The sequence below is a fragment of the Aulostomus chinensis genome, chromosome 10 (genome assembly GCF_037954235.1).
Source record: "Aulostomus chinensis isolate RoL2024-O1b breed Wild chromosome 10, RoL_Achi_v1.0, whole genome shotgun sequence".
Classification (NCBI taxonomy): domain Eukaryota; kingdom Metazoa; phylum Chordata; class Actinopteri; order Syngnathiformes; family Aulostomidae; genus Aulostomus; species Aulostomus chinensis.
In genome coordinates, this window is record NC_141329.1 from 14,745,086 (window position 1) to 14,769,463 (window position 24,378).

The 24,378-nt window shown below is 43.0% G+C and overlaps 1 protein-coding gene and 1 long non-coding RNA gene across 7 annotated transcripts in view; one reads left to right on the plus strand and one right to left on the minus strand.

Moving 5' to 3' along the window:
* LOC147254489 (kinase suppressor of Ras 1-like) overlaps window positions 1–15,805 on the plus strand; it is a 116,582-nt gene extending 100,777 nt beyond the window's left edge. For all 6 annotated transcript variants that reach the window (XM_086216136.1, XM_086216138.1, XM_086216135.1 and 3 more), the window contains 4 exons: window positions 5,881–6,014; window positions 6,096–6,227; window positions 6,820–6,955; window positions 9,131–15,805. In XM_086216136.1, coding sequence (XP_086072262.1) covers window positions 5,881–6,014; window positions 6,096–6,227; window positions 6,820–6,955; window positions 9,131–9,277 — 549 coding nt within the window. In that variant the 3' untranslated portion in view covers window positions 9,278–15,805. The remainder of the gene's footprint in view (window positions 1–5,880; window positions 6,015–6,095; window positions 6,228–6,819; window positions 6,956–9,130) is intronic.
* Window positions 1–24,378, minus strand: part of LOC147254492 (uncharacterized) — a 54,853-nt gene that overhangs the window by 28,854 nt on the left and 1,621 nt on the right. The gene's annotated exons all lie outside the window — the stretch shown is intronic.

The following is a 24,378-nucleotide window of genomic DNA, read 5'->3' on the forward strand; positions in this document are numbered from 1 at the left end:
GTGGGGTGTGGGTGGGTGTCGGGTTGGGTCTCGGGCCAGAGGGGCCCTATGCCCCTGGTCTCTTCTCATGCTGTGGGGGGGGGGGGGTGCGTAACGGACCGGGGTCCTCTCTGCCCCGTCTCTCTGTGGGTTGCCTCTGGGTGGGGGTTGCTACTCCTATGCTTTCCTACGGGTCCTGGCATGGGTTAGGCCTGTGGCTGTTTCCTGGGGGGAGGGGGGGCCTGGGGCTCCCCGTGTCCTGGGGGTTTCTGGGTGCTCTGGTGATCTGGTCCTGACCTGCCTGCTATCCTGGACTGGGGGTGAGATGTCCTGCCCCCCCCCCCCCCCCCACATCAGCTACAGCCAGCTACACACAGCATCAAGACAAACCGTAGCACACATACACATACACACGCGTATACACACATACACGCACGTTTTTGTTTTTCTCTGCTATTGTTAGTTTTGTCTCCCCCCCCTTGTCTTCCCTATGCTGTCCCTGTTCTCTCTTTCTATCCACTCCTGAGCCTCAGTCCGGTAGCTTTATCAATGAACCAATACCATTCCTAATAAAATTAAGCATAAATGGCAATAGGAGGAGTTTATCAGATTCCTCCTATGCAGAGTAAAACTGCTTCAGTACAACAAGGCACCAGGAACATTGATGCTGCTTGCCCCAGCTGCTGAACAGGACAGGTTAAAAAAAAAGTAAGGGTATGAATAATTTTGAGGAATATATATATATATATATATATATATATATATATATATATATATATATATATATATACACACACACATATATATGCACACACACACACACACACACACACACACACACACACACACATAATTGGTTGATTTCTTTTTTCACCAGTCAATTTTGAGTTTTCCTCAACTGTGGGATTTCTTGCAGTTCCACCCCCTATGTTTACATTCATTGACTGACTCTCAAATTTTTGACCAGTACTTAGTTAATTGTGATTGAATATGTTAATAACATTGACTTTGACCAAGAATGCAAAAATCTCTTTGAAAAAACAAACTACTGTTTAGTTTGTAGTATGTCACCCATCCATCCATCCATCCATCCATCTATTTTCTACAGCTTATCCTGTTAAGGGTCACGAGGGGGCTGGAGCCTTTTCTACCAGCCTTCGGGCAAGAAGAGAACACAAACCATGAAGGTTTTCTTCTGGCTCCATGGTCAACACCAGTCCTCCTCTGCTTATTATGTTTGTGTCCTTCTTTGTCATTCTGGTCTACATGCACCACGACAACAGCAGCTTGTGAAAGTAATTTTTAGCTTGTGTGGTCAAGAACCAGGGGCCTTGTGTATCAACTCTGGAGGTGCCGTAGAAGTTGTCAGAAAGCGGATTCTTGCATTAACTTCACTTTGGTCTGTTGGCGACACCCTGTGGCGGTATTTGGTAACTGACATTATTTGATAACCGCACATCGGGCACAAAAAAGCCTTCCAGCGGGAGATGGCGGACCGATCCGGGGAGAGCCAGTCGACCCTCAGCCGGGCCTTGCCCTGGATGGTGGACCTGATCATCCGCCTCTCCCGCAGGTACATTAAATTCCCTTACGGTGCGGTTGAACAGGCCAATATTAAAGCGCAATTTGCAACAATAGCTGTTTTCTCTAAAGTCTAATTCTCTAATAAGTGCACTCATAATGCCATAAAAGCGCTGTCCCATGAGGAACACGCTTACGTTCATCGTAAGGGTTTCCACTCAAATGTGCAGATCATTGATGCGCAGAGGCTGGAGGGATGGACATGGATCCCGGCCGGGCAGCTGTCCTCGCACACATGAATTTCATTTCCACAATGTGAATGGGTAAGAAGCTATTACACGATTCATGAAGCCAGATTAATTTATTTTGACCACTGAACGTTCCAGAACATTTATCAGGTGGTCGAGCTGCTCATTGATCCCAGTTATGTCCTCCTGCGACTGCAGGACCGCCTGTGTGAGGACCCTCCCACTGGATCCGTGTGAGCCAGAGGATGCGCCGCTGGGTCCGGGTGGGCTGGAGGACCGTCCGCCTCTTGTCGGCCTGTTGCTTCTACTGGGGCCGGGGCCCGAATGTCGTTGGTCCTGGCGGATGACTCTGAGCAGACAGATGGGCTGGTGCAGGAGCCGGCGGGGGTGCTGCACGTCAGCGGCATGGCTGATGGATCAATTTCCATTAAACATATTGGTTAATTTAAATGGCTGATTCTGTGTATTTGTTGCCTTTACATCTGTGGCAAAGCATGTGGAAATGTTGCGTAAGAAATGGAGTTGCCACTTACCCTGGCTCACGGAGCCAGGCGGCGGATGCCCGTGACTGCCGTCACCCGCTGCTCAAATTCCGTCAGGTGCCCCTCTCCCTGACCCTCACCTGTCTGGCCCTCAGTCCTCCGGAGGGCAGCTGTACACCGCTTGACCTCCACCTTGAGGTCCTGTTCGTGCCATTTTCCATATTGTTATTTAAATTTAAGCCAATTGATCATTGTAGTTTGCGCAATCAATAAATGCAATGTGTTGAATTTAGTCATACATTTAGCTTGCATTATTTAGGAAGTCAGAATTGCCGACATGCATTAGAAATAGAGAGGAAATCTTTCAGAGCGCTAGCAGTGGTGCAAGCTGATGATGTAGTGATGCTCACGGAGGTTTAGTGAGGAAAACTGTGCTTTGTATCACTTTGATTGTTCAGTAAAGGAGGAGCCAACACTTTTCTACAGTCGTCATAAAACCTCAAACACGCGTAGCGACTCGTTCTTTCCGTCATTAGAAGTGGTTAAGATGTATGAACATGATGATAAACAACACTGGTGATTAGAAGGGAACTATATCACATCAATAACAGGTCCCACCTCTTTTTTCTCCATCTCCGCGGGGGTGTGTTGCTCCGAAACCACCGCGTTCAACCTCTCACTTCTTATCCCACTCACAACTTTCATTGTTTATCCTGACACCACTGGACAGGCTGCCAAACTCCACGCCGTGAACCTCTTTTTCTTTGACATTATTTTGCGAGTGCGGACAACAGAGACCCTATTTAAATAAATTTGCGTATTTATCGGTGGGCGTAACGGGGGCGGCCCAGTCGCTCCAACATTGCGCTCAATTCCACGCTGATTGGGATGTATCAAGGAAACCTTCGTGGATTCTGGCGCTCGCACATATTGATACATCCGGATTTTTTTGTGCGTATGCAACTTTTGCGATTCTTGCGACAGCAGTTTTTTAGTAAGAGATCCACGCAAGTATTGATACATGAGGCCCCAGGTCTTTAGCGTATTCAAGGTTTCACTCCCTCATTGTGCACTTAATAAATTGCAGTTCATCAGGCAATATAACAATTGGCCAGTATAGTTCAGTACACACCTTTCGCCTGTTCACATATCAAACATAAATCTGATACAATTTTCATTTACATTTTTAATGAATATACTTACTTCTTACATCCATCTGACCCTTGAAGGAGCTGGAAAGACAGATCACTTTGTAACACAAAGCGCACAGTTTGAAACTGTCTATAGCCACTGAAATGCATAACTACTGGGACATGCTGAACATACTGGACATGTGTATGATCATTCTGCAGACATTATTTTTTGGAGAGCATGAGGATGTTGCTATAGTGTTTTTGAGTTCAGTCTAAGATTAAATTGTGTTTGCAAAGCATTGCATGTGACATGTTCACTTTGAGTTACTTGGTTTTTTTCTTGTGGTTTATAGTCTCCAAAAGTAGAATGGGGCCAGACCCCAACAAGTTACCCTGCATCCTGGGAGTGGAGGGTTCTTGCTGGATAGTAAGGAACTATGAGCACTGTCAGACAGGAAGTGCCTGATAGTTGAGGGCTTCATAAGTTAGAAGAAGAATTTTGAATTCTCTTCTGAACTTGACAGGGAGCCAATGCAGAGAAGTTGATACAGGAGAGATATGATATGTTCTACAACTTCTTCTTTTCAGTATATGTGTAACAGAGTTTTGGACCAGCTGAAAAGCTTTTAGAGACTAATTGGTGTATCCTGATTGGTGGTAATTGCAGTAATCCAGCCTGGAAGTAACAAATGCATCAACAAGTTTTTATGCATCTTTTTGAGACAAGATGTGCCTGATCTTGGCATTGTTATATAGATGAAAGAAGGCAGTCTGTCATTTATGTGGGAGTTAAAGGTCAGGGGCCTCATTTATAAAGCTTGCTTATGCACAAACCGGGCTTGGAAGTGCATACGCAACCACAATCAACTTGTCCTCCATGTTGCGACACAGTCAGCTGTGACATCGGGACATCCTCGATGCTGATTGGCTGTCTTGACGTGAATGTTTCGCCAAAGTTGAATATTTTCAACTTGCACGAATGGCGAAATTTCACCTCATGCATTCGTCTCATTCGCACCGCCTGACTGAACATTTGCGTCATTCGCGCATTTGCATAGACTTTGAATGGAAACTGTTCACGCGAATGCACAAATTCGCGTTTCATGTGAACACACAGTTAGATTTAGCATTTCGATGCAGCTATATTTAGGATTTATATTCACAACATTTAATTTGAAATGTAACCAATAGTTTTAGCTTTGAATATTTTGATTTAGCAGATTCAGAGATTTTTTATACCCTAGTTTACAAATGTAGACTACATGTGCAAGAGAACAAATTCCACATGCATTTATCAGATTTTGTTTAAAGATAAATGTGACTAAATCCTTTTTTTGTTTGTGTTTTTACAATGTTGATTTACGAACTTTCACCACATATGCGGTGATGGATAACGGAGCCGTTTGTTAAAACACTAGTGTCACACGTGCACATTTCATGTGTTTTCTGATCGCCACCTGTAGCCGCCTCGCTCCGGTGGTGCAAAGCCACTTTTTTCTTTGCCTCCACATTCAGATCAGACCACTTCTTTTTTATTTCCGCGACGCTGCGCTCCGTGCCAGCCGTGCTTACCGCCGTGGCCACGGCATGCCATTCAGTGGCTTTTCATTTGTTGGTAATTCCACTTGAATGACCACCGAATAAAGTTTTCCGTCTTGCCACCACCTCATCAACAAGCACCTCCATCTCGGTCTCTAAAAAGTTCCTCTTTCGTCTGGTTGATGCCATGATTGAACGTGAAATGCAAAACACATTCATGAGGTAATTTGCATGACCATACATGGTGAATTGTGGGTGTGGAGAGGGAGGGACATGAATCAAATCCTGCTGCGCAACTTTTCGGCTGGACTGTGATTTATAAAGGGAAAGTGCGTGCAGGTTTGCGTATGCACGGTTTTACAAATCAGATTTTTTTTTGTAGGCACTTTCCAGCTTTTCGGCGTACGTAAACTTTTAGTATGTATCCTACGCCAGGTTTTATAAATGAGGCCGCAGATCCTGATAAAAGATAACTCCCAGATTCCTTACTGTAGCACTGAAGACCATAAGGCTATGGAGGCTGAAGAGAATTGGTCAGAGAAAAGTCCCTTGTGGAACACCTCAGCTAATAGTCATGGAGTGGTAGAAATGGAGCGATTTGTCACTTGAAATGTCAAAAGTAAAAACAAGGCTCATATCTGCATTTTTTTATCATTCTAAAATCATTGTCTTGTTTTCTTTATTTTTTGTCTGTATATGCTGGAACTATGCTTTGGTGACAAAGCTTTGTGTAGCTTCCTGGTTCCTGTATAGAGACAACAAAAAGCCAGGCTAAATGGCATTTTAGCTATAGCTGTTGCAGCTGTAAGAATAGTTCATGAACATATTGTTATATCTACATTTGTGTTTCTGTGTACATTTTAAAAAGGCAAATCTGCATTTATCAAGATCTAGTTCTGCACACTGGTGTTTTAAATGAAAAATTAATTAGAATGTCTCTGAAATGTCTTGTGTTCAGCATATCTGTGTCTTTAACAGGGGATGGGTTACCTGCACGCCAAAGGCATCATTCACAAAGATCTGAAGTCTAAGAATGTGTTCTATGATGCAAACAAAGTAGTCATTACAGACTTTGGACTATTTGGGATGTCTTGTGTGGTACAAGAGGACAGGTATGTGTGACATTAACCACAATGTAAAAAAAAAAAAAAATTCTCTGCTGAGTGTGTGTGTGTGTGTCTCTGTGTCTTTAGGAGAAAGAACATGCTGAGGATACCTCAGGGCTGGATTTACTATCTATCTCCAGAGATTGTTCAAAAGATGAGCCCAGTAGTTGATGAGGACCAGCTGCCTTTCTCCAAAGCTGCTGACGTTTATGCTTTTGGGTATTGCCTGATATTGTTTTTTTCTAAAGTAGCTAGATTGGTAATCAGATTGTACATCAGTTACTGAGGGGATGGATACTGATCAATTTTTCCAAAGATAAGAGATTTCCTGCAGTCTCCTCTGTTGAGTGGCTGCATCATGTTCAGGATGCTATGCAATTCCCACCTTCTTGTGGGAATTGACTAGAATGGCAGCGAACAGCTTGGCTGTTGTGTGGAAATTAAGTGAAACAGTGCATGTGCAAATACTATGAATATGCAAACAATGCTCATGTGCAAATGCTACTCTGCATGAGCATATGCCATGGTGCCGCCCCCAAATCATCCACATCCTACACTGTACAGGGCAAACAAGGTCATCAAGTAAAATAAGTAAAGTAAATTAAGACAACTATTTATTAGCATGCAAAAATCTTTGATTAAACCTATAATGTAACCACAAAAAAGGAGTTATCAGTTGCATCATGTTCTTGTTAGCACCAGTGATACCAGTGGAAAAGTTAGGTTAGAGCCCTTAAAGAATTTTGTGCTTGGGGTTATTCCACAGTCGTCACACTTCTGCCTGTTGGACTTTTTTTTTTTTGTCTTCCAGCACTATATGGTATGAGCTGCAGGTCAGAGAATGGCCTATTACCAACCAGCCTGTGGAAGCTAAAATCTGGCTTGTCGGCAGCAACAAGGGCATCAAGAAGGTGCTAATGGATGCCAATCTGAGCAAGGAAGTCACAGTGAGTCTGCTGCATGAACTTTAGCTTACTAAAGGGTTGACTCAATTTTGCCACCAAGCCTATGAAATCTAGTATTCTCTGAGCGCAGCGAGTCTCTTTGGAGATGAGAAAAAAATCAGTAAGTGGCAGTTGTCACTGAATGTGGCAGAGTTAGACACCTGCCAAATTAAGCACACCCTCCAAAACCCAATTCTCTCTATGTTATGCTGCTAAAAATGTTAGTGGTTCTCAAAAATAAAAAGCACACATTCCTAAAGATGTAACTTCTTGTTTTGGATGAGCTGTATGGTTTATTGTTTATTTTAATTGTGGAGAGAGAGAGAGAGAGAGAGAAAGAGAGAGAAAGAGAGATTTGCTAATCAGTGAGCCATATTGAGTTTTAACAGGAGAGAGAGCAGCACATCCGGTAATATAATACTTTTTTGGTTTCATTGGAATTTGGAAAGCAAATAGAAATAAAGAAAAAATAGAAATAGAAAATAAAAAAATAGAAACCATAGAAATGTACAAGATGTAACCAAAAAAAGTGAAAGGTGCAAAAAGGAAATTTCAAAGTACAGAGAACAAATTAAGGTGCTGTACAGAATGAGGTAGGTTGATCGGGGGAGGGGGGGGGGGGGTCAAGACAGTTGTGTGTGTGTATTTAACTGTGTTTGTGGGTGTTGGCAGTCCTGATGGCCCAGGGGAAAAAGCTGTTTGTGAGTCTGCTGGTACGGGACTTAATTGACCTGAAGCGCCTGCCTCAGGGCATCAGGTCAAACAGGGGTTGGGTAGGATGGGTAGGGTCAGCTGTGATGGCCTTGCTTCTCCTGAGGCAGTCGGATGAGGAGATGTGTTCCAGGGTGGGCAGAGGTCAACCGATGATATTTTGGGCAGTGTTTATGACCTTCTGCACCGCCTTCCTATCCTCTGCTATGGAGCCAGCGTACCACACTCCTAGACTGTGGGTCAGGGCGCTCTCCATGGAGGAGTGGTAGAAGCCCAGCAGCAGCTTACGGTCCAGGCTGTTCCTCCTGAGGACACGCAGAGAGTGCAGCCGCTGCTGAGCCTTCTTCACCAGGGCCCTGACATTGTAGGTCCAGGAGCAGTCAGAGGAGATGTGGGTGCCCAGAAACCTGAAGGTGGTGACAGTTTCCACCTGTTCTCCATTTATGAGGAGGGGGGTGCGGAACTGTCTGTTTCTCCTGAAGTCCATAATAAGTTCTTTGGTCTTATGGACGTTCAGGGTCAGGTTGTTGTCTGAGCACCCGTGAGACAGTTTCTCTACCTCAGCCCTGTACGCTGTCTCGTCCTCGCCACGGATTAGTCCAACCATGGTGGTGTCGTCCGCATATTTGATAATGCGATTGGTTGGATGGGTTAGAGTGCAGTTGTGGGTGTACAGGGCAAACAGCAGAGGGCTCAGGACACAGCCTTGAGGGGATCCGGTGCTGAGTGAGAGTGTGGAGGAATGGTAGGAGCTGAGTCTCTCCGACTGAGGGTGGCTGACAGGAAGTTTTTAATCCAGTTACAGGTGGGAAGGGGGATACGGAGCTGCAGGAGTTTGTCGTGGAGAATGTCTGGGATGATCGTATTGAACGCTGAGCTGAAGTCCACAAAGAGCATCCTCACATAGCTCTTCCCGGTCTCCAGGTGGCTCAGTGCTGTGTGAAACGTTTGAGCGATGGCGTCCTCCGTGGACCGGTTTGCTCTGTAAGCAAACTGGTGGGGGTCAAGGGAGGGAGCGAGGGAGGCAGTCTCTGATGTGCTTGGAGACTGATCGCTCAAAACACTTAATGATTACAGACGTCAGGGCTATTGGTCTGTAGTCATTCAGGCTAGCTATGGCAAGTTTTTTGGGGATGGAGATGATGGTGGAGGCCTTCAGACATGTGCGGAGGGTGGCATGTGTCAGGAAGAGATTGAAAAGTTTGGTGAGGATCCCCGTTAGTTGGTCTGCACATGCTTTAATCACCGCCCCCGGGATACCATCGGGACTGGCGGGACTGGCAGCTTTCCTGGGGTTTACTGCCCGTAGATTTTTCCTCACCTCCTGCTCCCGGAGGGAGAGAGGTGGGGAAAGATCAGATTAGATTAGATGTGACCTGCAGGTGAATGTCCAACCAATCCTTTCATAGAAACACAAGTAAACTCATCCTCTGTTATGTATTAACCCTCCTCCAAATGTCCCTACAGGAGATCTTGTCAGCCTGTTGGTCTTTTCAGGCTGAAGAAAGGCCGACCTTCACTCAGCTGGCTGAAATGCTGGAGAAGCTACCAAAACTGAACCGTCGACTATCACACCCTGGACACTTCATGAAGGCTGCCAACTATGTATCCTAGCGGAAGGGGGTCTCTGCAGTGTCATCAACATTTCATTTAGACATTACACATCTGGTGAAAATCTGCCTTTTTTTGCCGGGGCGGAGATGATGCTGCACCAATGGGACTGCAATCTTCCCCTCATGGGCTGGGAAAAGAGGAAGCAGATCCCACAGGGCACATTTGAAAGGAGTCATCCCCATTGCAGAGCTGGAGTGGGAGTAGTGGGCATATTCAGTCCATGGCGGGTGGATGCTCAAAGGCACCAGCTTTTGGATTGCCATGCAACGCATGGTCCAGGTACTGGTTAGCCTGCTCTGCCTGCCGATTCGACTGAGGGTGGTATCCAGAGGACAGGCTGACTGACACCCCCAGAGCAGAACAGAAAGCTCTCCAGACCTGAAAAATGAACTGAGGCCCCCAGTCTGAGACAATCCACTGAGATTCCATGGAGTTTAAAAACGTGAATTACCAGTAGATCTGCTGTCTCCTGAGTGGAGGGGAGTTTAAGCAGGGTAATGAAATGTACAGACATGATCCAGAACCAATCCATGATCATGACTATCATCACTGCACTGCATTATGCATCACTGCATTACCTTTAGAAGAGGGCAGGTGGGTTATAAAATCCACAGCAATTTGGGACCAGGGGTGACTGGGAGATGGAGATGATCTGATGAAGGAGACCCGCAGGAGGCTTGTGGGACACTTTGCAATAGACACACACCTGGCAGGCAGTGACAAAGGCATGTGTTTCTGCGTCAATGCACAGCTACCAAAAATGACCCTGAAGAAGCTGAAAAATTCTGTTAGCTGAATGACAGGTGAACCCTGAGCAAAGCCCCACTGCAAAACTTTAGATCTCACCGCCTCTGGGACAAAGCATCTACTGGGGGGATGTTTCCAGGATCTGATTGTTCTCAGAGTGATTCTTTCATGCTGGAATCAGTCTCCCACATAATAGCTCCCACAATACAGGAGGGAGGCAGGATTGTGTCCTGGCTCGAGGAGGAGTCTGCAACAGAGAATTGTCTGGAGAGAGCATCTGATTTGGTGTTTGTTTGTCCAGGAGAGTAGATGATGGTGAAATTCAAAACAGTCAAAAAACAGAGCTCACCAGGCTTGGCAAGAGTTCAGACATTTAGTGGAGAACAAGCCAGTTGAGGCAAAGAACAACGGGAGCCAAGGGAGAGTGCATAACGTTGAAGGACAAGGACTCAGTGATTTCCAGAAACATGTAGCTGGAGAGGAGTGGTTTGGTTGGTTATGCAGTTAACTTTCCATCCAAGGCTCTGACTACAATGGAAGTCTCCAGCAGTTAAGTGGAGACACCTGCTTGCCATGCCATCTCATCCTCAAAGGAGTTGTCCTCATGCACCCTCCGTCCCTGTTGCCTCCTTGGCTGAGCCCTGAAGCCATGCATCCATTACAGAACCCCACACAGGGGACCCAGAGCCCCTAAATCTCCCTAATTTCCTAACAGTCAAATTAGAGAACTGGCTTAGGGAAAGATGCAGAGAGCAATACAGCCAGCTGCCACAATAATATACTTCAGAGCAATAATGTTAGCCAACAATCTTTGAGCTAATAACACAATTTCTCACCTGTTTCTTGTACTCTGTTCCAACTCCTTCATGCTGTCTTTCTCATCCTCTGCCTCTCTCATCCTCTGCCTCTTTGTTCTATCAATAAATATATAGCCTATATCAATTAATAACATCATAACTGAGTATTGAACTCATTTAGGTAATGCAGTGCTGTAACATTCCCTAATGGGAAATGTTTTTGTTCCCATATATCAATAGAAACGCAAACATTTCACATTAGGCATTGAAAAATAGTACAGATAATTTCTCTAGCACACTACATTCAGCTCTTTTAAATGTCAGATCTTTAGCTGGAAAAACATTCTTAATCAACGCCTTTATCATCGAGCACAATCTTAACTTAATGTTCTTAACTGAACCCTGGTTAGAACAAGACAACAGTGCAACCGTTCTTATTGAGTCAACCCCCCCTAACTTCAGTTTTATGAGTGAAACGAGGAAGCATAAAAAAGGAGGGGGAGTAGCTATATTTTTCAAGGATTCAATGCAATGTAAGCGGATGTATTATGGTAGTTTTGGCTCCTTTGAATATGTGGCCCTTAAGTTAAACTATCAAAGGAATATTTCTTAACGTCCTCAGACCTCCTGAATACTGTGTGAACTTTTATGATGACTTTACTGAATTGCTGTCTATAATCTGTATTGACTTTGACTGTGTAGTGATTGTTGGTGATTTTAACATTCATGTTGGCAATCCCCAGGACAGAGGCACTAAAGAATTGTGCTGTCTCCTTGATAACTATGGTTTGACCCAACATGTAACAGAGCCCACACATAACAGAGGTCACACTCCAGACTTAATTATTTCCAAGGGCCTGAACATACCTAAAGTTATGGTTACTGATGTTGCTATCTCTGATCACTCCTGTGTGTTTTTTGAGAGTGCTATTTCTGTGCACACTACTACTCAGACAGAGGTAATTACCAAACGGCTTAACACTGACAACACCAGTGAAGTTTTTAATAAGAGTTTTACTCCTCTGCCTGCTCTCTTATGGCTCTCAGTCAATGAGCTTGTAGAAAATTTTAGTTCTAGAATTACAAATGTGATGGATGCCATTGCGCCCACCAAGGTGAAGATGGTCTCTGGTAAGAAAAGATCTCCATGGAGAAATGCCACGCTGGTCAGAGTTGAAAAAAAGAGAGTGTCGGAAAGCCGAACGCAGGTGGCGAAAGACAAGTCTTCAGGTTCACTATCAGATCTATAAAGAGAGACTTTGTATCTTTAACCTAGACCTGAGAAATGCAAGGTGATCCTTCTTCTCTGACATCATCACCAAAAACAAAAATAATGCACGTGCCTTATTTGCTACAGTCGATAGGCTAACAAACCCTCCAGTATCAACAGCCTCTGAACTTCTGTCCACCAGTGCATGTAATGAGTTTGCCTCCTTCTTCACTAATAAAATCCAGAAAATTAGACAAACAGTCAGTGCCTCAATATCCGGTACAGGATATATGTTGTCCCTGCGTACTAACCCCAGTAGCATGATACAATTCAATCCGATCAACATTAAAACCCTGGAAGACATTATACTAAATCTGAAATCCTCCACCTGCTGTCTTGATATTCTGCCAACAGGCTTCTTTAAAACAATTTCTAGTTGCTTGGCCCCAGATCTTCTGCAGATTGTCAACATGTCACTTCTCTAAGGTGTCTTTCCACACACCCTGAAAACTGCCGTCATAAAGCCGCTCTTAAAGAAGAGCAATCTAGACAACTCAGTAATGAACAATTATAAGCCTGTATCAAACCTCCCGTTTTTAAGCAAAATCATTGAAAAAGCAGCTTTTCAACAGCTTAACAACTTCTTAGCTCTAAACAACTCTTTTGATGTTTTCCAGTCAGGGTTTGGACCGCACCACAGCACCGAGACTTCTCTTGTCAAAGTCTTTAACGACATCTACTTAAACTCAGACAATGGCAAAATTTCAGTCCTAGTATTGCTGGATCTCAGTGCTGCTTTCGACACGGTTGACCACAGCATTCTACTAGATCGACTGGAAAACTGGGTGGGACTTTCTGGAACAGTACTAAACTGGTTTGAATCATACTTAAAGGACGGAGACTACTTTGTGTCTCTAGGTAATTACACATCAGAGCAGACAAAAATGACATGTGAGGTTCCCCAAAGCTCCATTCTGGGGCCACTCCTATTCAACATCTACATGCTCTCTCTGACTCAAATTATAGAAAACAACAAGATATTTTACCATAATTATGCAGACGACACACAGATTTACATAACCATATCACCAGGAGACTATAACCCAATACAAACACTAAGTAAGTGCATTGAATAAATCAATGATTGGATGTGCCATAATTTTCTTCAACTGAACAAAGATAAAACTTAAGTAATTGTTTTTGGAGTCGAAGAAGAGCGATTAAAAGTCTGTGCTCCGCTTCAATTGGTTATGTTAAAAAGCACAAACCAAACCAGAAATCTTGGTGTAGTCATGAACACAGACCTGAATCTTAACAGCCACATAAAGACAATTACAAAGTCAGCCTACTATCACCTGAAGAACATATCAAGGGTTAAAGGACTGATGTCCCAACAGGATTTGGAAAAGCTTGTCCATATGTTTATCTTCAGTAGACTCGGCTGCTGTAACGGTGTCTTCACAGGTCTCCCTAAAAAATCCATCGGACAGCTCCAGCTGATTCAGAATGCTGCTGCTCGAGTCCTCACTAAGACCAGGAAAGTAGATCATATCACTCCAGTTCTCAGGTCTTTACACTGACTTCCTGTCTGCCAAAGAATTAATTTTAAAAGACTACTGCTGGTTTATAAAGCACTGAATGGTTTAGGACCAAAATACATTTCTGATCTGCTGGTACATTATGAACCATCCAGACCTCTCAGGTCGTCAGGAACAGGTCTGCTCTCTGTCCCCCAGAGTCAGAACCAAACACGGAGAAGCAGCATTTAGTTTCTATGCTCCACATATCTGGAACAAACTCCCAGAAAACTGTAGGTCTGCTGAAACTCTGTTCTTTAAAATCACAGCTGAAAACCCATATGTTTGCCGTGGCCTATTATTAAATCAAACTTGAGGCCTCTGATCAGTATCTCACAGTGCACTGTAACTTATATCTGCCTGTTTAGCGTTCAATCTCTAACTTTACTTTAGCTGCAATGTAACTCTTCTAATTGTGTTGAATGTCTTTCTCTGTCCTTACTTTCTCTGATTATGTTGAATATCTTTTTATGTTTGTTTTATGTAAAGCACTTTGAATTGCCCTGTTGCTGAAATGTGCTATACAAAAAAACTTGCCTTGCTTTGCCTAGGCTACTCGTATGGTATCCTTTAAAAGTGTATCTGTAAGCTTTTACCTGGCAAGTGTATCAAACTAAAATTACTTCAGAGTGATAATGGATAATAATGTCAGGCAACAATCTCTGAACTAGCAACACAATTTCTCATCTTTTTCTTGCACTCTTTCTGTGCCAACTTTTTAATGCTGTCTTTCTCATCCTATGCCTTAGTTCTGTCAATAAATTCAGGTGTGTAAAATAAGTGTGTTCAGCTGTAAGGTGATTTTTACACACAGACGTGTGGCTGTTTCCATTCTCAGGAGATAAATGAGGTCCATTGTATGTCCAGGCCCAAATTTTGGTCCTCACTAAAATTTTGCTTCACACACCTTTCTCTGTAACAATATTGAGGGCAATGTTTTGATTCCTCCAATACTTTGTTGTAACACCACAAAACTCGCTTGGGTCCAAATTTTAGCAAGTCAACTACCTTTTTAAACTATAGTATATAATGGTATGCTTGGAAACACCCAGTAGCAGGTATTATAATATTGAACCCTTTTAAATAGTCAAAAATGTTTAACGATAACACATGACATGATGTAGCAGGAAACAGCCCTGTGCTGTTGGCATTTCTCACAAGATGATCCTACATTTACTCAGAACAGATTTTTGTTTCTGCAACACACAATGATCACATGTGTTATGGATGGCGCCCTGTAACATCCCTGGGCTGTCACCTCCTTCTCCCTCGCCTGCCTCTGCTGGCCCCCAGAGCCAACCCTGCACCCTGATTGGCCTCCTCCCCAGCCAATCCAGTCAGCCAGTGGCACCTGGAGGAGTCAAAAGCGAGAGCGGAGCCAGATGTCGGTTGCGACTCTGCACGGTTGTGGATGTCGTCCCTCGCATGGCTCCATTAGCAGTAAAGCAGCAGCATTAGCATGATCTGTGTGATTCGTGTGGTGTGGCGGTTGAGGCGAGGCTGGTGAGCCCCTCCTGTTCAGGTTTTGGTTTTGCTTACACTTTTGTTTCCTTTCTGTGTTGCCCTGTGTGGCTGGTCGCTCCGGTGGAGTTGTTTTGTTTTTACCATTATTCACAATGGGTGTGGGGTGTAAAACTAACATCTGGCAATAAAGCTGCTATTATAGCACCGGATATTCCCGTGTTGCATCTCCTTGTCCCTGATCAAACCAAGTTGTAACAACATGACATCCTTTTCTGGCTGAACACACATCTTGGCTCCAATGACAAATTACTAAAAACACATGTCCCACATTAAGATTTCACTTCAACTGAACTGGTTATTCAGACTTAATTGTGCTCCAGGCTGAGCTGGAGGTCAGTACTGAAAAGGAAAGTATGGCTTTTGTAAATATGTGATACAGCTGTTTCTTCTCAGGGCATTCTTGCACTGCATCATATTGTTGAGCAGCATGTTCCTTATGTGTGTGCGTGTGTGTGTGCGTGTCCTCAGGCAGGAGTATGATTTGTGCTCACTAAACACAATCCTGAGCTGGTGCATAAACATATGTGTATAAATTGCAGTCGGTTTTATTTAATGTTCTGATTATTTTTAGAGCATTTTGATGGGTACTTAAATGTATAGCTTTTGGATGCTGTACATGGTCATTGTTGGGTCTGATTTTGTTGGTGGTTTGATCACAGTAGCATGATTTGGATGTAGCACGCAGGAACCCTGTGTACATTTCTCTTCTATAAATATTAAATCAGATTTCTGGTGACTCTGAATGCTTCTTTCACATTTATATGAGAAAGAGTGTATTAAATTACTTAAATGTCGAGGAACCACTTGATAGAATACAACCGAAATGCAATATGCTCTATGTGGTGTGAGTCCCAGTTGGACTAGAAGGTCAACTAGGTTGCCTTTCAGCTAAATGCTAACATTAGCATTGTGCACATGACAGTCAAATCATGTTAATAATTTAGGTCTAGCCCATTGTGATGGTAAAAACATGAAGAGCAGGTGCAAACTTACCTCACATGATGTAGATTGAGAAGATGAGGAAGCCTTACTGCGATGTTAACAGGATTAGGCAAGCCGACAACATGTGAAACTGGAGCCTCAGTCATGACATGAGAAGGACCCATCTTCCCCAAGTTCGAAGTAGCTACAAACAAGGATGTGGTTGAATGTAATGAAAACGATTTATTTACAAAAATAAGTAAATGAACATCTACAGTTATGTAGATGTAGAAAAGTAAATAATGCTGAGATTCTAGGCTTCAGGGTGGATTAAGGCCAAAATAACAAACAAACAGATCCTGTCTAAGAAGTAAGTAACTAACTTATCCCAACTAAGGAAACAAATGACAAAAGACTAACCTTCCCAACGAAACAAACAGGAGAAAACAAGTTTAACAAAACTAGCAGCCCACCTTTACCTCTCATAATAAATCATCGACAGAACACACAATGTTTAAACACCGCAGAAGTGTGGCCAGTTGGGAGAGGAGGAGGATGAGTTATGCCTGCACCCTACAGGTGGCATCTTGGCTCCTCATATTCCAGGTGGTTGCCGGTTTCAACCAATCACTGTCTGAGACATAGAGCCAGTGTCCAAAATTTTGTCACAAACAAGCACAAAGCCAAGAGGTATTTGAAATGTTTCACTGTAAAAATTCAGTGCTATAGTGTGAGCAATGGACAAATTTACATCAAATTTGTTATAGAGGTATAGGAAGACGTGACATAGCTGGGGAAAGTGTCACGTTTCTAGAAAAATCTTTTGCCAAGATAAAAAGCACTTCCTGCATAATTACAATATTTTTTTTTGGTGATAGCTTTTAAGGTGACCACAATTCTTTTAAGAACTTTCTTCTGCAGTGTGTCTACATTACTGGTACATTTTTTGGTCCAAAATGGTCCAATAGCCTAGAAGGAGTTTGACAAAGTATGTTTTTCATGTGTATTTTTTTGTCACAAATTGATTGGGCTCTGAGGATATAAAAGTGTGCCAAGTTTCATGTTAACCAGACCAACTTTTCCAAGTCAATAATCCATCCATCCATCCATTGTCTTCCGCTTATGCCTGTTAAGGGTGGTGGAGGGGGGCTGGAGCCTAACCCAGTCCCTACGGGCGAGAGGTGGGGTACACCCTGGATAGGTCGCCAGTCCATCACAGGGCCAACATTAAGAGACAAAAAACCATTCACACTCACATTCATACCCACGGCCAATTTAGAGTATCCAGTAAGCCTAGTCACAATTTACATGATTTGGACAGTGGAAAGACGCCTGAGTACCCGGAGAGAACCCACACAGGCATGGGGAGAACATACAAAATCAACACAGAAAGATCCCGTGCCCGAGCAAGGACTCAAATCCGGAACCTTCTTGCTGTGAGGTGACAGCGCTACCCACTGCAACAATGCCGCCTGTTTGGCCTTCTCTTGCTGAGAAAATGCTATTTGTGACCTGTCATAAAAAAAGCCATAGCTTTTGTTCCAAATGACTTTCCAGTGATATTTAGACCTGAAAACATAGAAAGATGCATGGATTTGAAGTTAAAGGTGGATTTCAGTCAGTTTTCCTCAAAACACAGGAGTTATGCATGAAGTGTTCATTTTGGCCTTCTCTCGCTGAGAAAACGCTTTTTGGGACCTGTGATACAAAACAGCCAGAATTTTTGTTCAAAGTGAGTTTTCAGTCAAGGTTCAACCTGAAAGCATAGAAAGATGCATAACCTTGAAGTTACAGGTGGACTTCAATCAGTTTTCCTCAAAACACAGGAGTTACACATGAAATTTTCATTTTGGCAAAACACTATTTGTGACCTGTGAAACAAAACAGCCATAACTTTTGTTCAAAGTGAGTTTTCAGTCAAGTTACAACCTGAAAGCATAGAAAGATGGATAAACTGAAAGTTACATGTGGATTTCAGTCAGTTTTCCTCAAAATACAGGAGTTATACATAAGGTGTTCATATTGGCCTTCTCTCGCTTAGAAAAGGCTATTTGTGACCTGTGATCCAAAACACCCATAACTTTTGTTCAAAGTGAGTTTTCAGTCAAGTTTCAACCTGAATGCATAGAAAGATGCATAAACTTGAAGTTACACGTGGATTTCAGTCAGTTTTCCTCAAAACACAGGAGTTATGCATGAAGTGTTCATTTTGGCCTTCTCTCGCTGAGAAAACGCTTTTTGGGACCTGTGATACAAAACAGCCATAACTTTTTTTCAAAGTGAGTTTTCAGTCAAGGTTAAACCTGAAAGCATAGAAAGATGCATAAACTTGAAGTTTCAGGGGGATTTCACTCAGTTTTCCTCAAAATACATGAGTTATGCATGAAGTATTCATTTTGGCCTTCTCTCACTGAGAAAACACTATTTGTGACCTGTGATACAAAACAGCCATTATTTTTGTTCAAAGTGAGTTTTCAGTCAAGTTTCAACCTGAAAGCATAGAGAGATGCATAAATTTGAAGTTTAAGGTGGATTTCAGTCAGTTTTTAATCAGAATACAGGAGTTATGCATGAAGTGTTCACTTTGGCCTTCTCTCGCTGTGAAAACGCTATTTGTGACCTGTGATACAAAACAGACATTACTTTTGTTCAAAGGGAGTTTTCAGTCACGTTTCCACCAGAAAGAATAGAAAGATACATAAACTTGACATTAAAGGTGGATTTCAGTGAGTTTTCCTAAAAATACAGAAGTTATGCTTGAAGTATTCATTTTGGCCTTCTCTCACTGAGAAAACGCTATTTGCGACCTGTGATCTAAAAAAGCCATTAGTTTTTCTCAAAGGGAATTTTCAGTCAAGTTTCAAACTGAAAGCATAGAAAGATGCATAAAAGAGAAGTTACACGTGGATTTCACTCAGTTTTCCTCAAAATACATGAGTTATGCATGAAGTGTTCATTTTGGCCTTCTCTCGCTGAGAAAAGGCTATTTGTGACCTGTGACCAAAACAGCCATAACTTTTGTTCAAAGTGAGTTTTCAGTCAAGGTTCAAACTGAAAGCATAGAAAGATGCATGAACTTGAAGTTACAGGTGGATTTCAATCAGTTTTCCTGAAAATACAGGAGTTATGATTGAAGTGTTCATTTTGGCCTTCTGTCACTGAGAAAACGCGATTAGCGACCTGTGATGTAAAACAGACATTAGTTTTGTTCAAAGGGAATTTTCAGTGAAGTTTCAACCTGAAAGCATAGAAAAATGAATGAAATTCATGTTACAGATATATTTCAGTCAGTTTTCCTCAAAATACAGGAGTTCTGCATGAAGTGTTCATTTTGGCCTTCTCTCGCTTAGAAAACGCTATTTGTGACATGTGATACAAAAAAGCCATAACTTTTGTTCAAAGTGAGTTTTCAGTTACGTTTCAACCTGAAAGCATAGAAAGATGGATAAACTGGAAGTTATATGTGGATTTCAGTCAGTTTTACTTAAAATACAGGACTTATACATAAGGTGTTCATTTTGGCCTTCTCTCTGTGAGAAAAAGCGATTTGCTACCTGTGATCTAAAACAGACATCAGTTTTGTTCAAAGGGAATTTTCAGTCAAGTTTCAACCTGAATGCATGGAAAGATGAATAAATTTGAAGTTTCAGGTTGATTTCACTCAGTTTTCCTCAAAATACAGGAGTTATGCATGAAGTGTTCATTTTGGCCTTCTCTCATTGAGAAAACGCGATTTGCGACCTTTAATCTAAAACAGCCATTACTTTTTCCCAAAGGGAATTTTCAATCAAGTTTCAAACTGAAAGCATAGAAGGATGCATAAACTTGAAGTTTCAGGTGGATTTCACTCAGTTTTCCTCAAAATACATGAGTTATGCATGAAGTATTCATTTTGGCCTTCTCTCGCTGAGAAAACACTATTTGTGACCTGTGACCAAAACAGCCATAACTTTTGTTCAAAGTGAGTTTTAAGTCAAGTTTCAACCTGAAAGCATAGAGAGATGCATGAATTTGAAGTTTCAGGTGGATTTCAGTCAGTTTTTACTCAAAATACAGGAGTTATGCATGAAGAGTTCATTTTGGCCTTCTCTCACTGAGAAAATGCGTTTTGCGACCTGTGATCTAAAACAGACATGTTTTGTTCAAAGGGAATTTTCAGTCAAGTTTCAACCTGAAAGCATAGAAAAATGAATGAAATTCATGTTACAGATATATTTCAGTCAGTTTTCCTCAAAATACAGGAGTTCTGCATGAAGTGTTCATTTTGGCCTTCTCTCGCTTAGAAAACACTATTTGTGACCTATGATAAAAAAAAGCCATAACTTTTGTTCAAAGTCAGTTTTCAGTCAAGTTTCAACCTGAAAGCATAGAAAGATGCATAAACTGGAAGTTATATCTGGATTTCAGTCAGTCTTCCTCAAAATACCGGAGTTCTGCATGAAGTCTTCATTTTGGCCTTCTCTCGTTGCGAAAACGCGATTTGTGACGTGTGATCCAAAACAGCCAGAACTTTTGTTCAAAGGGAGTTTTCAATCAAGTATAAACCTGAAAGCATAGAAAGATGCATGAACTTGAAGTTACAGGTGGATTTCACTCAGTTTTCCTCAAAATAAGGGAGTTATGCATGAAGTGTTCATTTTGGCCTTCTCTCGCTGAGAAAACATTATTTGTGACCTGTGATCCAAAACAGCCATAACTTTTGTTGAAAGTGAGTTTTCATTCAATTTTCAACCTGAATGCATGGAAAGATGAATAAATTTGAAGCTCCAGGTGGATTTCACTCAGTTGTTATCAAAATAAGGGAGTTATACATGAAGTGTTCATTTTGGCCTTCTCTCGTTGAGAAAACGCGATTTGTGACGTGTGATCCAAAACAGCCATAACTTTTGTTCAAAGTGAGTTTTCGGTCAAGTTTCAACCTGAAAGCATGGAAAGATCCATAAACTGTAAGTTTCAGGTTAATTTTACTCAGTTTTCCTCAAAATAAGGGAGTTCTGCATGAAGTGTTCCTTTTGGTCTTCTCTCGCTGAGAAAACGCTATTTGTGACCTGTGATACAAAACAGCCACAACATTTGTTCAAAGTGAGTTTTCAGTCAAGTTTCAACCTGAAAGCATATAAAGATGCATGAACTTGAATTTACAGATGGATTTCAATCAGTTTTCCTGAAAATACAGGAGCTCTGCATGAAGTGTTCGTTTTTGCCGTCTCTCGCTGAGAAAATGCTATTTGTGACCTGTGATCCAAAACAGCCATTAGTTTAGTTCAAAGTGAGTTTTCAGAAAAGTTTAAAACTAAAAACATAGAAAGATCCATAAACTGTACTTTACAGGTGGATTTTACTCAGTATTCCTCAAAATACAGGAGTTATGTGTTGGGGTTTGGCCTCACACGGAGTGCCAAAATGTTGGGGCTTGTAAAGGGGGAGAGGATTTGCGATATCTTAAATTAAACTATAAAGAAAATAATCAATTATTAAATATGAGTATTACAATATAATCTATTCATGGGGCACCACCCATGAACAAGGGAACAGCCAATCCTCATTTATTGACCTCAAATGTGAAAAAGTTAAGCAAATTGTCGAATTTCTTGGCCAACTTCAACAGCTATTGAATCAATTAAAATTAAACAATTAAATATTTAATTAAAATCAATTACTGTCACATCTATTCAGTCTCAATCAAATAGAAGGTGTGATTCCGAGCACAGACCCAATCAAACCAGCAATCAAAGTTCAATCCACACACAACAAAACCAGGAGTCGAATTGTTGCAAAATATAACACATTCATTATCACATTATTAATTTTACAATTAACACAGCAATAATCAATAGGTATATCTTCACAATTACGGACTACTTTCTAACATCTACTTCTATCAAGGGTTTGTGTGTGTGTGTGAGTGTGTGAGAGAGAGAGAGAGAGAGAGAGAGAGAGAGAGAGAGAGAGAGAGAGAGGGTGCACGTGCACACCTGATCGGGTCAGGGTAACTGACCCAAAATGGCGGACTAGGACGAATAGAGCCAAGATGGCCGTCCTGACTTCCGCTGAGTAGGAAGAGGGTGGCAGGGAGGCTGCAGAGTCCTAGTCTCGTGTGTGGAGGTGTGAAGATTCAGAGCACAGTGGGGGAGGAGAGGAAAGATCTAACCTTACTGTAGATTCAGATTAAATGGCGCCGACAAAGACAAAGAGCTCGCTCCCGCTTGCCGTGTGCTCGCATACAGGTTTCGACCGAGTCTGGTACGTGCTCTTCCACAGGCGAGGTTACAGCTCTTTCGACCTCATAGACGGCCACCGATCATGAACCCAGCTCAGTTGTGGAAACCAAACAGTGATAACTCTTGAGGATCAGACGCTGAGGGCCCTGCGGCCCGTCTGATACAACAGAGTTAACGCAGCACAACGACACAGTGACAGTGATACAGTGATGAGAGCTCAGCGGTTCGTTCACTTGCAGCGTTTACTGTTACACTCTAAACTACGATCTCTGCCCAGACACATTAATGCCTTTATGCCTTACTATCGTTGCTCTGCTCCGAGGCGGAGATGGAGGTGGCGCTTGCAGAGGGTCTGTTCCTTGGCTCGGATATGCACCTCCGCGGTCGACCGGGTCGGGGAATTGTCCTGAGCAACACGTCCCGACAAAACTTGCGTCCTTCTCCAGGGTAGATGAGATCAGTGGGTGCGGGCTGTCTCCTTTGGATCCAAAACAAAGTCAAAAAGAAAAAAGAAGGGATGCGCGGTTTCTCTGTGTTCGGGGATGAGGAGAACCGCGGTCACGTGACTGAATTGAAAGTGAAAGTCTGTGGACTTGACTCGTCCCGCGAGTTGTAGACTGCTGCTCCACGAACAAGAGAGAGGAGCAAAGGGAGACATGTGGTGGTTGCTCCCTTTCGGCAGATGCTACTTAGTGAAGTTAGTGTACCTGGGAAAAAGCGAAGCTTTTCAGCAGTACGTCTGGTTTTATAGGTCCACCGCTGATGATGACGTCGCGGGGACCCCCTGGGCTTTCAGCCAATTAGTAGTGGTTTTCCCCCTTTGAAGAGGGTTGCCACACCTCAACCTGGTGGCTGGCGGGAAAGTTTTTATTAGTCTTTGTCCTGTTCCATCTCCACGTGGAACAGAGGGAGGAAGAAAATGACATTCGTCAGCACAAGGGCTCTGAATCCCAACATCCCCCCTTTGGTTCAAAGAGTGGGGAAGGGGCCACAGTCTTTGAAGCAACTCTGGGTTTTGTCGTCCATGTGTTTAGTAATCCAAGTGGGAAGATTGTCCTTTCTTCCTGGTTTGGAAAGGCAGTTCATGTGTTCACAGTCAGTTTTAGTTATAGCAGGGCTCTGTGTCTGGGCTGCTACCTGGGCTTGGTCTGGGCAGGACCATGTATGATCTTAAGTTGCCTGTAATACTAATACATTGCATACACTCAAGGGATTTTGAGCAAATATACACAAGCATCATCAGCAAAAGAGAAGAAGAGTAGAAGGAAAAGAGAATGTGATGTGTGATGTTGTGTGGTTTGTGAGTTCAATACTGTCTGTGAACGGCTGAGGTGTGAGTGGGAACTATGTTGGCACCATCAACATTGACCTCCCCCCTTTAGGAGAGAAGATCATTGTAATCTCAGTCGGCTTAAGGCTGGACTTGATTACTCTAGTTTCTATTATGTTTAACTATACTGGGTTAGTTGAGGTTAGTATATGGTTGGTTGTGGTGCCACTGACCTTCCTGGTGTCTGGTTTGTCAGCGTCCCCCCTTTCGTCAGTAGGAGGGGCCGCTTGGGGCAGGAAAGGTGACAGGTTTAACTGTGTTTGGCGCACACAGTCACTGGACAGCTTCGTCCACATACCGCTTAATGAGCTCTTCCATGTGTGGGGGCAGGGCGTCCTGTGAGGGTTGCTGCCCTCGCACCTCATCCCTATCTCTTCCCTTTCCATCGTGTGGTGAGGACCTGCCTCTTTTTGGGGAGTCTCCCCACGGTCTCGGTGGTCCTCTGGCTGGAGGCTGACGTCGAGGTTGCCAGTTGTCATGCCTCTGTGGTTGTTGAGGTGGTCGGGAAGGCCGAGGTTGCTTGCTGGACTGACCCTTAGAGGTGATGGTTGACACCTCTTTCTTTTCCAGGGCCAGGCCAGGCTGATCTATGGCCTGAACTTCCAGGACCCTGGGTCCGTGTTCAGGGCGCTGTGCAGGATTGCACTTGGCTTCCCAGACCTGCTGAGCATACCGGCGAACCTCTTGGACTGATAGGTTCCTGTCTCTACACTGGAGGCTGACATACCATTGTATGTCATGATGTAGATTATTCAAGAATAGGGCTTCTTCAAG